This window comes from Serinus canaria, chromosome 19 (genome assembly GCF_022539315.1).
Source record: "Serinus canaria isolate serCan28SL12 chromosome 19, serCan2020, whole genome shotgun sequence".
Classification (NCBI taxonomy): Eukaryota; Metazoa; Chordata; class Aves; order Passeriformes; family Fringillidae; genus Serinus; species Serinus canaria.
Window position 1 is genome coordinate 2,489,931 of NC_066332.1, and position 14,721 is coordinate 2,504,651.

At 41.4% G+C, this 14,721-nt stretch overlaps 1 protein-coding gene and 1 long non-coding RNA gene across 3 annotated transcripts; one reads left to right on the forward strand and one right to left on the reverse strand.

The window, feature by feature from the left end:
• Nucleotides 1-1,459: 1,459 nt before the first annotated feature.
• On the reverse strand, nt 1,460-5,151 carry LOC127060266 (uncharacterized). Its single transcript, XR_007779079.1, has 4 exons — nt 5,041-5,151; nt 4,350-4,389; nt 3,522-3,597; nt 1,460-2,133 (listed from the first exon to the last, which is right to left on the reverse strand). It is a non-coding gene; the product is annotated as an uncharacterized LOC127060266 (long non-coding RNA).
• Nucleotides 5,129-14,696, forward strand: RNFT1 (ring finger protein, transmembrane 1). Of its 2 annotated transcripts, none has more exons than XM_050981636.1 (9): nt 5,129-5,232; nt 6,906-7,279; nt 7,604-7,680; nt 8,253-8,353; nt 8,971-9,124; nt 10,537-10,695; nt 11,443-11,508; nt 11,935-12,036; nt 14,367-14,696. In XM_050981636.1, the coding sequence occupies exons 1-9, from the start codon at nt 5,228-5,230 to the stop codon at nt 14,499-14,501; spliced, it is 1,173 nt and encodes a 390-aa protein (XP_050837593.1). In that variant the 5' UTR covers nt 5,129-5,227; the 3' UTR covers nt 14,502-14,696. The 2 variants fall into 2 exon arrangements, with proteins under 2 accessions (XP_050837593.1, XP_009093064.1); XM_009094816.4 differs by lacking the exon at nt 14,367-14,696 and adding an exon at nt 12,215-13,180.
• Nucleotides 14,697-14,721: the final 25 nt, after the last annotated feature.

Consider the following 14,721-nt stretch of genomic DNA (forward strand, 5'->3'; position numbering starts at 1 on the left):
GTCTAAGATAAATTCCAGTATTCCTTCAGCACTGTTTCACTTCAGAGGTAGCTCTTACTTAAATAGTTAAGTACTTTCCTAAGTATTCTTTCATTAATTCTTCCCATTAATGAAGAAAAGCATGGCATGAGTTAGAACTCTTCAATTAAGATAGTCATTATCATAAACAGATGTTTTGTTTGACAGTTTGAAGGATATGGGTGTGCTGTGATTTATTTCAGAGATTTTAGTTCAACTGAAGACTTCCATTAAACAGCCTCACCCTCATCTCTAATTGTATCAGTCACAAAATCACCATTCTGAGGGACAGAACTGGAGGTGTTTGGGTCTTTTTTTTTTTTGTGACAGAAATGTAAACAAGCTGCTGAGGACCGGGGTTAAGCACAGCAGGCAGGAGCAGGGTACATGGCAGTGAGATAACACACGTGGCTTAACAAGCACCCCGTTATCTCCTTGGAGCAGACGCAGGAGCTGGGCCTGGCCCTCACCCACGGGCTGCAGACAAAGGCTGGAGCAGGTTGAAAGCCGTGGAGCAGCTTCTAACACACCTCAAGCCTGGAAACAGCACACAGCCAGCTGGGATGTAAATATGAAATGCACAGGGGGAAGTTCTTCCGTGGAAATGAACTTGTACTTTAAACATGGTCTTGTCAGCTGGAAGGATCTAAAATTCATCTCTGCATTTCCTCCCAAACCACACAAGCCTGGCCACTGTGCTTTGACTTATCCAAAACAAATGGTTAAATTAGTGCCTGCTTTCCAAGTCAAACATAATTTTCAGAGTAAGGAGTACTTCAGTTTCACTTCATTCTAAATTAGTGTCTTAAATTTTACATTTTAATTTTACAGACACAAGCAATTACTTTTAAATTTGGTAAGACATTTGGTCAATTTCAAGCAAAAAAAATCCTTTTCATACTTGTAAAGTGTTATAGGCATAATCTGGATAATCTTATTAGGTGACAAACATGGTCTGATTCACGGATAACATCTCCTAATAAACTAACACACCTTTGTTAAAACAAAATCTTTTGTTGGAAAAGAAGTAGAAGACCCCCAATATCCTTAAGAGAATTTAAAATATTGTCACCAAGCTAAAATCAGCAAGTAAATATTAACTCTGTGAAGTGCAAAACAAGTTTTATTGACCCGTGAGGTAAATATTGACTGAAATGAAGCAAATATTTATGTGCTGATGTTAAGGGGACGAATCCCCTTCACCACAGCAAACAAGATTTTGCCTACTACATTTCTGGGTTTGTATTTATTCCAAAAGGTCTGAAAGGAGATATTTCCTTTTCCAGACATCTGCTTTTTAAAAACAAAACTGTCTTTCCTCAGTGACTAAATTGGATGTGCACCCAGAGGGCTGGAATATTGTACAACACACAGGTTTGACAAATTGCTTTCAGACAGAAAACTCACTTGACTAAAAACTGACCAGACAACAACATCCAGGACCCCTCTTTGATCCCTGAAAAGGTAAACAGAAAGTCAAATTCCATGTTATGAGTTATGTTAGAAGTTTAATTTGGGTTTGGAACATAAAATGCATTGCTGTTTATCACACACATGGTGGGATTGGCAGGGCTGTCCTGTGCAGGGCCAGGAGTGGGACTTGGATGATCCCAGTGGGTCCCTTCCAACTCAGGATGTTCTTTGATTTAACAAGGAAAATACAGAATAATTAAAGATATAACTACTAGCAGGTACTACAAATGGAATATAAATTAACAAACCCATCTACTCCTTCCTGGTAATCCCCTCATGTTTACACACGAGAGACTTCACTGTTCAGTTAAACCATTCACATGGGGATTCACACGTTCAGATGAGCAAAAGAGATGAGAAGAACCCCTAATTTTGAGAAACTTCAAAGATCCTATTGAAAATTCTGGCACCTTTAAGGACACCCATTAGAGAATACACACGTCATGATCATTACATCTTTTGACCTAAATACCTCCGTAATGGTCTAACAGCAGCAATTAACACACACCTCCCGAAATTCCTGAACATCTGAATAATTTCTGAGTCACTGGATTTAACAGATCCTCCCGTGTCACTAAAAACAGCCCGGTTCAAGAAACAGCTTCTCCACTTGGTCCTGATGACCACGGGAGTCACTCCTTCCTGCAGATAAAGACAGAGACTGAGCACCCTCCTGTGCAGGGAGCAAAAACTACAGCTGCCCTTTGTGGCTCTGCTGGCTGATTCTCATTCAAAGCTTTATCTTTGCCTAAAAAAAAAATAAACCAAGACTCCGGGATCTAATTCAGCAGCTTTGGAACAATTACATGACAGCACTGCAGCGGAATTACTCTCGGTTTAGAATGACTTCACAGGAATGAACAGGCTGCTGTACACAGAGGGCTTGTAAGATTTCTGGAAACCTCAGGGAACGGGGTGATGTCATTGCAATACAAAAATATCTGCTTCGAATTCCTCACGAGTCTCCTTGACAAAGCTTAGAGGAGCAGAGTTCAGCAGTGAAACTCAGCCATCACCTCAGGGGTGTTTTCAGAGCAGGGCTTTATTCTTCACTGTCTCAGATACAGGAGCTGTTTTCTTGTGCTCGAAATACAAACTGAAGTCAGGGGTTGTAGAGTTGCAGGAGATAGTTTTTAAAAGATGGAGCACTCAAAGCTCAGGAAACATTCGAATTTTAAAGGTTATTTGAGCCTCTTGGCAGGACTTTCAAATCCTTCAAACAGTTTAAACTAAACTCTCTTAATTTTGGAGAAGTCTTCCATGCTCAACCAGCATTTTGGGTAAAATGAAGACAAACCTATAAAGCCTTTGAATATTCAGGACATTCTGCTATCCTACAGACTCTTACTATTTTTTTATCATATCATTAACTAAAATTGTTTTCCCTGTATCTGAGATCAGCTCCTTTAAATTCCACCACAGATGATGCTGCACACCTCATTTTAAAGCACCAGTTCCTTCTGATGAAAAAAAGGTGATACAAAAGGTGAAGATTGTAATCCCTCAACCTGCTCAGGTTTCTGCAGAGCTCCTTTAGGACACAAAATGTATTCTTCCAATAAATCTGCCCATAAAACAAGCTCTCAGCAACTTCTAGGAGGGAGTAACTGTTGCTGCAGAGGTAAATACTGGGCTGCCAGGGCATCCCAGGCAGTTCCACAAGGATCAGAGTTTGTTCCAATGTTTTCATGCAGTGAACAACCCCAGGAAGAGCAGGTACACACTGATAGAAAGTGTTAATTGCACCAATTAAGGAGGTACCACCTGTTCCTGGGAGGATGAGAAAGTCTGGGATACTTCTGGGTGTATAAACACCTGAAAATGTGCCTGGGCACTCCGTGAAATTTATTGGCATCCTGGGAGTAGAATCCAAAAACAGATTGGTAAATTTACCACCAGGTATTCCATGACCTAATGTGTCCAATGCCCATGGGAAAAGACTTCCAATTTTCTGTGAATAATCTCCCAAATCTCACTTGTGTCAGGAGTTACTAAATCCAGAGGTCATTAATGGGACTAGGAAAACATACCTGTTAAATAACAACATCTCTGAGGAGTTACACACCTTCTAATGAGCTGTGAATTGGAGATAAATCAGCAAGTGACCTGCATGAGCAAACACCATTGATTAATAAACTGCCACGAATTATTATGAATTTCATATTTTCAGTGCATGTGGCAATGAGAAACAGTTTGAGAACAACGTGGATTTAAAGCTACATTTGTACTTTTATGCATTTTATAATTACAGAAAAGAAACAGCTGAACAAATCTTTTATATTTATACTCTTCCAAGCGATGTACAGAAGGCATGCATAATTTCCAATCATAAAACACTATTTAAAAATAAAAGATTTATAATTGCTTTCCCTGATTTGAGAAGCAAATTAAGATTTTTTCTTCACATTGTCCTTCATAATCCAAACACGATGTGAGTGAGTGACTGAGCAAAGAGTGGGAGAATGAACAATATGGCACAGCAGAAGCCAAACACAACAGGTTTGTGTTATCCTTGGAAGGATGGGGACATGGCCACAACATTTTTTGAATGTTTCCTGCCAGGCATCTGAAATCTGCATCCGTGCTGCTACTGAGCAGTATTGAGATAATTAGACAGAAAAATTATATGAATGAGAAAGGTCTTCTGAGTTCAGAGGGCCCATAGGAACAGGAGGCCTGTGGGTATGTTTAATACTTAAGTATATCTGTAATAACCAGCCCAGGTTCCTTCCAGTCCCTCAGCCACAGCCTGAGCAAAAAGCAGAGGATATGTGACCTGAACTTTCCAGTCGGGAAATTCTAGGCACAGTTTCCAAAAACATCATAAAAGTAGACCAAATTGCCTCCTCAAAACCTACCTCCAAGAGACACAGAGATGCAGCCAGCCAGCGTTTTCAGCTACTTGAAAAGAAAAGAGAAGCTTTGTTGTTAGATGGTGTCACTGAACACCAGGCCACTTAACTCTTCCAAACACTTAGTTTTTCCACTTCATAACATCTACATCTAAGGGCCCATCCTTTCCCTCTCCAGGGGTTACTGACCCCACAGCATTGCTGTATTCAAACTTTGGAATTAAACCAGCATTTCTCTTCTAACTCAAAACAACACAGCACCGATCTTCAAAGCTGCTTAGATATTAGTCCCACTTTCCGTGTGAGCTGCATACCTAAACACTTTTTCTAGAAAAATATCTGAGCCAGGGAAAACAGATGCCATTTCTGGACGCAAACTAATTTATTCAAGAGCATATTTCAAAAGAAAACCTGTATCTATTTCATTCCAAGCCTCTCCCAAGAGCTACAGCAGCATTAACTAGGGCAGCGCTTTCCTCGGGTTTCCTGGGAGGCAAAGCCAATTTCCAGACAGCAGGACTCCCTTAATCGCCACAGACAAGTAATGACACCGCAGTACACATATACTTTTATATCCATCCCTTCATTTCCTTCCTTATTATTGCCCTCCCAGATTAATTTTAATTGAGGCTTTCAATAAAAAGCAGCAGGACCCTCCCCCTCGTTTTGGCGGGGTCGAGGCTGAGGGGAGGCGCACCCTCCTCACGACCCGCGGCGGGGCGAAGGCCGCGACGTTGCCAGAGCAACGCCCAGCTCGAGCCTTCCTCCTCCTCACTCCTCTCCTTCCTCCTTCTCCTCCCCTCACGGCTCCTCCTCTTCCTCCCTCCCACCCCCTCGGCCCCGGCGATGGCGGCGGGCGGCGGGCAGGAGGCGCCGGGCGCCCCATGAGGTACCGTGAGGGGAAGGGCGGGAAAGGGGCCGCCCGCCGCGTCCCCTCACGGCGCAGGGCACGGAGGGGGACACGGGGACGCGGCTCCGGGGTCACCCTTTCCTTCCCTGTGCGGGGCTCCCGGCGGTTCAAACCCACCCGAGGGGTTCCCGGGACGAGCCCTCCTGAGGAGCTCCAGGCGGTTCGAACCCTCCCGGGGGTCCCGGTGAGGTGCGGGGGCAGCTCCCGCAGCGCGGGGGGAGCGGCGGCCCCCGGAGAGACGGGCAGTGCGCCGAGGGGCCTTTCTCAAGAGCTTTATTTTAGTTAATTTTTCGGGGGGGGGGGCGAACAAAATCTGGATGCGTGCGGGAGTCTTCTCTGCAATCCCATTTAATAACGCGGTGATTTGAAAGTTTGCTCGGGGCAGTGCCAGGGGCGGTGCGATCCTCCAGCTCCGGCTTTTTGAGCACCGAGCTGTCAGTCCTTACAGAACCCGGCCCCAAAACACCGACTGCAGGGCAAATGAGGTGTCTTTTTTATTCCTTTCTGTAAAAGCATCGCTCAGTAACACTGTTCACGCTAGTCATTACCATCTCCATTTCATCGGTTTTATTCGTGTGCAAAAAAATATAGAAGGAGAATTTAGGTTGTTTTGAAGTATGATGTCATCCTTGGCCAACAAAAAAAATAGTAGTAGGAGGAGCAGCACTTGTAAATATTAGTAAGTGCTCATATTCATGTGTTAAAGTGGTTCTATTCTTTAATGTCAGATTCTTATTAAAGGCTAAAGAATTTGAGGTTTGTGCAAATGCTTCCGGAACTTGCTGTGCAAAACCAGTTTTGCTTTGTTTCTGTATCCCCAGTGAACCTAACTGTGAAAAAAATATTTTCAAAAGAGGAATCTGTAAGAGTTTGAACAGTAGGAAGAGGATTATATAAAAATTCTCTGTGTTTCAATATTACTCCATAGTGACAAGTATTGTGTCAAATTCAGCTTCTAGGCATTCTCCAAAATCATTACTCTGATGTCACACCAGTCCAGAGAAGTTGATTTAACTCTATTTGATCCAAGCAATGACTCACAGAGAAGTGTAAAAGTGCCCAAAAGACAACCAAAATATGCCAATGGAAAGATCAATCAGTCCTCATTTGGCTGCATTTCATTTTTCACTCTTTTAAATGCTTTAGAAAATGGGCTAACCTGGTTCTGCTCCCTTCCCCAGACAGGATAATCTCATTAATCTCATAATGGCCCTCAGTTTTGAGCATGCACTGGCTTTTGACTGGACGTGTCTGAGCCAGTGCTCACCAATTAATGGATGCATGGACATGTACTCCCTGCTTCCTTCCCATCAGTGTTTGCTCCTTTTCTGGCCCACTGCTGTTGCTATTTTTTGTGAAATTATGCAGCACTTCCAAGATCTCTCCTGTACAAGCCAGTGCTGGTCTCCTGTCCAGCAGCTTTTGCTGTTCTGATTTGCACTTTCAGCTGTTCCTAAGGCAGCCGGGACAATCTGCACAGGGAGGGAAGGAAATAATTTTAATTTGGGACAAAGAAGGCTGTGCTGTGGAGAGGGGGTGTGACCCACACTACAAACTTGGGCAGATCTCAGCAAATCTTGCAGTCACTCAGTACAACCTATTGGATTTGAATTTATTTTTATTTTATTTAAACTGTTTATATCCCACTCTAGGAGACACAAATTAGAAAAAGCCCCAGGAGCAACCCCCACCATGCACCCCGACTGTGCCCATCTGCACAGCATCCAGGGCAGCGGCGGTGACTCCTCCTGCTCCTCCTCGGCCAGGCTGGCGGCAGAGGGCTCCTGCCCCGGGGATGTTCGCATCCAGCTGGGACCGGCGGAATCCAGGGAGAGCGCGGCCCCCCGGGCGGGCTCCCAGAGCCGCCCCCACGGGGAGGCAGCAGGGCCCGAGGATGCGGCTGCGGAGCCGGAGGAGCAGGGCGGCAGCTCCCTGTCCGAGCTGCGGTGCCTCCTGCAGTGGCTGCACAAGAGCCTGCCCTACCTCCTGATCCTCAGCGTCAAACTCCTCATGCAGCACATGACAGGTAGAGTAGAACAAAACCGGCTCGGAGGGAACAGACCCTCCTCCCCTCCCCCTAATAACCGCGCCTGATATGTAATTCAATGTATTTTTAGCTTTATTTTTATTTGCTTTATTCATCAGAAAGAGAGATTTACTAAACTACATTTCAGTGGCTTCTGTTTCCTTTGCTGGCATATGTACAATTTGCTTAATTATCCTGGCTTGAGAGTTTGAGCTATTAATTCTAATTACAAAGACATATTAGAAGTGGCTGCTTTTTAACCCAGTTCAGTGATTTATTTTTTTTTCCTTTTCATGTTTATAACTGATCCTATTTTCCTAATAGGCATTTCTCTTGGAATTGGGCTGCTAACAACTTACGCATATGCAAACAAAAGCATAGTAAATCAGGTTTTTCTCAGAGTAAGTATCACTCTATGCAATAAAATTCTTTAAGTTAAGCAAGACTTTAACAAGTTAATCCATTTTTGAAAGAATGTCAATAGACATGTTGTTTTATTTACTTAATAATGTGAGGTATCAAGATAGGAGTAAAGTCTTAATGCTTCTCTACAGGAGAACAAGGTTTGCAAAATTCAAGGGGGTGGTTTTTTCCCCTCTGACTTTGACTATTGAAATCACTTTTTTGTAAGCTCTGGATTACCTTCTTAACTGTATTTGTGGGATGAAATAGGAGATGACAGTTTAAATCTTCAGCTCTGTGTTCACTCCCAAAGGAAAACTTGCTGTTTCTTCAGAGTGGGGTGGGTTTTGGTTGTTTTTAGAAAAAACCTTGGTACACCTAGAAATTGGTAGGTTGAAAATACTAAAATTGAAAGTAGTAAAATTATTGCTTTACCTTTCCATCGAGATCTCCTATTTTAAGGGGTCTAAACTCCCTAGGATCAAGTCCTCTGGTAGAGCAGGTGTTTGGGATGGATTTCAGCACTGTTCTGAGGCAAGGACTGCAATGTGTCTTTACAACCCCCTTGCAGGAACGGTGCTCCAAGTTGCAGTGCACTTGGTTACTGCTCTACCTGAGTGGATCATCTCTCCTCTTGTATTACACCTTCCACTCTCAGTCCCTGTACCACAGGTAAGTGTAGAAACACCTCTACCCCACCATAAATTACCCAGACGTTAGCTGGGGACACTTTATCTGCTGGTTTTCTTTATTTGTGCCATTGGTTTGTCTTTCACTTTAATCTCCATTCCTCCCCTTCTGCCAAATTTAACAGGTGCTGAACTTAAAAACAGTATGCTGGAATTTCCTAGACTCCATACTTGATGTAATGGCATGAGTGTACCACAGAGAACATTCCTGGCTTTGATTGCCAGCTCTGACCCTTGGGAATACCAAATGTGGCATCCTGGGGCTCTGTGCAGTTCAGGACTCCAATTGATTTCCCCCCTTGACCATTCTGTAGCTGCAGCCTTGGCTGGAAATCAAAGGCTAAGTGCCAAAACGAGACAGCAAACTGAGCTCTGGAGGATGGGGGCTGTGATGAAGATCCAGCAAAGGAGGTTCCAGGATGGAAAACTTGTCAGAGATCCTCAGTGATCCATTTCCAATGAGCAGTGCATTTTCCTAGCAAATGTTCTCCCTTGGTGTAAACCAGGTTTCCTTTTTTAATTAAACCTGCTGTGATAATCTCAGGTTACAGTTTCCTCTAAATAGGGTGCTCCAGTAACTTCTGATACTTCTTTTTGTAGCTTAATCTTCTTAAGCCCCACTGTGGATTTTATGAACTTTTGGGAGGTGCTTTGGACTGTGGGAGTCACAGACTTTATTCTGAAATTCCTCTTCATGGGCTTGAAGTGCTTTATTCTCCTGGTGCCTTCTTTTATTATGTCCTTTAAATCCAAGGTAAGGAAACAAGCTGCAGTTCTGATTTCTTGTGAAGATTCTCTTATGGTAAAAGTAACTAATTATTAAATTCTACCCATAGAAAAATCTTTAATTAAATGTCTGTGTATAATCCACCACTACACCGTGGGCAAGAAAACCCTGTGGATTTCATGTTCTTCTCTGCTTGGTGCTAAAAAAGGTTTTCAGTCTGATCAGAAACAATTACTTGTATTATACCATTGGATAAATGGGTTTATTTCTGTCTCCAAGTTGGGGGTTGAAGCAAACCTTTGATTTTCTGCTCTGTAGGAATGTGTACACAGGCAGTTGGCCTGGAGCAGCTGGAGCACAGCAAATTTTGCACATGCTCAACAAGAACTGTCAAGATTTTAAGATCTGCACATGCATACAGCTGGGTTTTTTTGTCTCTTCAAAAATAATCCTGAATTTTCTTTGTTGTTAATAAACTTAAGGAATATTTGTGTCAGATCAAGGAATTTGATGCCTAGCTTAATTTCTCAAATCAGTGAGGTTTAATAATTTTCTCAGAAGCTTACACTCACTGGTGGTGTATTTATTTTTATCTGCTTCCCGAGGTGAGGCAGGCAAAACCAATTACATTTTATCTTAAAATTGCAATTACTAGTGCTGGTTCAGAAAAAATAAATTAGCAAGTACAGTTTGATGTGGTAGCATTTGAACAGGGTGTTTTGGGACGTTTTTATCTCTTATAATGTACCAGAACAAGTTCTTCTGAGGTACAACTGCCTTCTCTAAAGGCTGATTTATAATCAAGATCTCTATTTTTTTTTCTAGTGATGTAACATGCAAAAAATGTACTGAAAATTCCATTACACCAACTATGGCTAAATTAAAGAAGGAATCTGGTCAATTGTGGCAAATTGTGGCATTATCCATGTACATTATAGAAAGAGTTATAAATACAATTTTAAGAAAAACTTACTTTATTTCCTTAAAAGCTAAGCTAAATATTTATTATACATGTGCACACACAGAGTACATGTAATGAGCCTTATTCTCACTTTTTAACCCTGAGTGCAGGACACAACTCTGGCTCATGACAAGCTGATTCTTGTGACCAAATTTGTGTTATTCTCCTTTTTCATGTAACTTTACTTTTTTTAATGCTTATGAAATTAAGTCTGACAGCCTTGTTAAGTAGGTAGGCATCTGCCAAGCCATCCCAATTCAGCCTATAATTTGATTTTCTGCAGTCCAGCAATCAATTCTCTTACTGTTACTCGGACAGTTGTGAGACTCATCCTCTGCTCTTTTTTTCTGTGCTTCACATTTAATTGTTTCATAAAGAGAAGAAGCTGCTCCAAAGAATAACAATGCATCTTTTCTGTGTATTTTGCAAATCCTTGGAGTTTTAAATCTTGAGCTATTCCTTTGCATGTCTTGCTTAGGGCTACTGGTACATGCTGTTAGAAGAACTCTGCCAGTATTACCGTATGTTTGTCCCCATACCAGTTTGGTTCCGTTACCTCATGGCCCATGGGGAGCTGGACACTGCACTGGGATGGACCCTGGGCATTCTGCTGGGCCTTCTCTACCTCATCCTCAAGGTATGCAAGCTTTGTACTCTTCTCAGGTTTTCTGTAGAGTTCTCCAGTGGTTTTCTGCAGGAATAATCAGTGGAGGGTTACAGACACAACACATTTCTGAATCACTGCCAAGGCACTCCAGTTGGACTGCTGCAGCCTTCCAGGAGAGCTGGCTCAGGACTGAAAATCATCTTTATCTAGCAATGGATTGGAACTGCAAAGCAAAGGACACAGCTACCATGGGTCTGCTCACATCAAACACAGGACTTGCAAAAATAAAGATAAAATTACAGTTAAAAGAATCACCATTTTCCAGGAAACTAAATTTTCTCTGCTGGAGTGTCCTGTGTGATGCTACACAAGTTAACCATCTTCCTTCTGGCTCTCTGCCTCTCTCCAAAGAGCTCATCTGCCCCAAATGTAACCAGTTTGGCTTTAAAAATGACCAACCTTTCCTCATGCTCTGGTACCTTAATTCCAGGACTAAAGACCATTGGAAGTCTGATCCATTTGCACTCCATTGCTTCATTTCAGAACCTCAACACTCTTCAAAACCAGACCCCTACTAGGAAAAACTTCAGCCTAAATTCTTCATTTGGTTACATTTCAAACATTTAAAATAGGGTCAGCCTGAACTATTGCTGTGCTTATGTGATTCCAAATCCAACCAGCAGTGAGACTTCCAGTGCTGGAATCAAAAGCTTGGGAGCTTTTTAATTCACAGTGAAAAAATACTAAGCATAACTCAAGTTTTCTTTCCCATTTCAGCTTTTGAGCTTTTTTGGACAATGGAAAAGCTTCAGGCAGGTCTTACGGATATTTTTTACACGCCCAGTGAGTACTGAATTCTCTTATGACAAAACCATAACTCCAATTCACATGAAAACCCTTCTGGAAAATTCCTCATTCCCATTCCTTTGGATTGTTTTAGCAATAAACAAATGTATTTTTAAATGAACCCCTGTACACTCATTCTCCCATTTCACAGTCTGAGTTCCTTGACTGAATGATGGTGATGTCACTTGAACAACAACAAAATCACCCACAAAAAAAATCTGCACATCCCTTCAGCTAAAAGGATGTGAAATAATCCTTTTTCTCCTGCTTCTACTTTAAAAATTAGCAATGTTCCTTTAGATGAGGGATTTAAGTTTCCCTGACATAGCAACCCTTTTCCAAATTCCTTTCTGTCCTGGTATTTGGGTGTGGCTTTTTCATCCACCTCAGAATTAATATTTGCTGCAAATCCTTTGTTTCCAGCACTATGGGGTGCCAGCCAGCAAGAGACAGTGCTCTGAATCTGATGATATTTGTTCCATTTGCCAAGCTGAATTTCAGAAGCCTATTCTGCTGATCTGTCAGGTAATACTCATAATCCCAATTATTTTTTATTTTTAAAGAACATTTTAAAATACTGTTACACAAGACAACATAAAATTAGATGAGTGTATGTTTGATGATGATTTTTAGAAATCTGACTGTGCAAATAATAGAAATGGAAGATCTTAGAAGCTCTAAGCTGTCATTCTTTTCATTCCAGCACACATTTTGTGAAGAATGCATCTCTTTATGGTTTAATAGAGAAAAAACCTGTCCACTCTGCAGAACTGTTATTTCAGACCATGTTAACAAGTGGAAGGATGGAGCCACATCTATGCATCTCCAGATTTTCTAAAGCTTGTCAAACAACTTGGGTTCCAGTTTGTTTGTTTGTTCACACTAAGATTTTTCAGTTTCCTGCAGATTAAACTGTAGGTGGCACAAGGAAGGAGTTTCCAAATTCCACATACCATGTATTTAAAACAGTGCAGAAAATGGCAACTTGACCTTTTCTAAGTAGAGAAAACTTTTAGAATGAATGCAGAAAAAGCCAGCACTGCTTCTCTTGTGATTCTCATAGGAAACAGTCAAATCCTTGAAATGTGCTGCATTACTTCTTAATTCGACATTTTCTGTTAGAAGTTCACTAAACAGTTCCAGACTGTACTAAACTGTATTTATCCTTCTAACCCAACTCAAGCCAAAAGGTCAACCTGCTGATTTTATTAAGATTATGAGCAAATTTTATACTCTGGACTGCAGTGAGAATTAGAGCTGCTTGTCACTCTTGGCATTAAAGATCTTTAATGCTTGCCCAGTAAATGAGAGAAATGAGCTTTTTAATGCACCTGGAACAGCAGCTATTTCTCACTGCAGCTGTAGATAAGCACAAGAATAAGATATTTCCCCTTTAGGTTCTTGTAGGCTTCTAATGGATCCTTGGCTTAATCTTTTGGTTTGAAACCAACCACTGATGTTAGTTTTTTACTTAGCATTTTATAAAGCTGGTATTTTTAAAAGAAATCTTTAATACTATATTTTTGTCATAATAGGAGCCAGATTTTCTTACAGGGGAGAATCTATTTTATACTCGATTTGCAATTTGCAGTTTGCATAAAAATCAGAGAGAATAAATGCATTTGAATCTATTTGTTTGGTGCATGTTGAATAAAAGAAGATTCCTTATTGTTTTGGTATTAACTCATGGAAGCACATAACAGCTGCTCACTGCCAGGTTTATTTTTCTGGTTGAAGAAAACAAAACCCTTTAAATGTTGCAATTTATTGCTGATTTTTTAATGTTATTTCTAGCACTAACTTCAGTGTAACCTCACTTTCTTCCCTGATTTTCTTTTTTCACTTTGCTATTCAGATCAGACTGAAAACATAACTCAAATGATTCTGTTCCAGGAAAGTTACACTAAGTTACCATTAACTCCAGCTTCTCTTGCCTGAAGACATTTAGGAACCTTGCAAATTCAGGGAAAACAATTCAAGAGTGACACACACACTTGAATACCCTAAAGGTACAGCTCCAAGGGCAGAATCCAGTATTCAGAATAAAAATCTACTGAGATGGTAGATTCAGGCTAAGAAATATCATTACATCTGGCCTGTAAAGCTCACCAAGATTATTTGATGGAGCACAACAAAGTGTTGGTGCTTTCAATCAACCCTGATCCTTTGGTCTTTGTCTACAACATGCAGTAACTGCAGTGAGTGTGGAGACAGGTCACAAACAGGGACAAGGGAACAATTTCCCTTCTTTCTCTCTTTCTGTTGGTTTTTCTATGCAAACCCAGTAATATTAACATGTTTTATTAAAAAAACAAGAATAAAAAAATAAGTTTGGTCAACTGGTTTAGATTTACACTTCATCAGTCAAACAAGTTATTCTCATCTTAATTAGAGACAGGGAAAAAAGTGAGTACCTGCCATCCAGGAATGGCATCCTCTGTGATCCAGGAACTCCTCCTGAGCCAGGCCAGCAGCTCTGAGTCTGCAGGGACACACAAGGTGACAAATGACAACCAACAGCCACTTTTTAAGAGCCCAAGAACCCAGGGGAAAGTAGCAGAAGGAACCTCTCTTGGGCCTTTATTTCTGAGGGAATTCCTGCTCCATTTCCCATCAGAGCTCTCAGGAAAGACAGTGATTTACATTTCCTGTTCTACTGAGGGCCTACCTACTTCCTAAAATAAAAACAAATAGGTCACTTGGATTAACATAGGTTTAAATTTGCATTTAGTTGCTATTCACATTCACCTTATTCAGCTCTTGAGGATGTTTAGCTGCAGTAAACTGTGAGAGATGAAAGCCAGGGCAGGGATTACCTTTGTTTCTGCTAAGACAGCTCAAGGGTGTTCTTGCAGGCAGCTACAGATGCATTTAGCCTGGAAAAGAGCAACTGGAGAAGTTCATATATGGAACCTGCACACAAGGATTTGCAGGAAAAATATTCAAGTAATTTGCTTTGTTCTCAAGGATTTCTCCTTTGGATAAACTGAACTGGGAAAATGAAACAGCAACGAGCCTGCTGTAGAGACAGAATTTAAATAAACCAACCAAACCCCAAACATCTGCCCTAAACCTCAACAGCCTCCTCAATGTTTGATGCACTTTTTGATTAACACTGGGAGCAGGATGGGAGTTAATACTGAAAAGAGAACAGACCCAAAATAAACTTCAACTGGACACTTTGACACCACAAAGAGTGGACTCAAATAT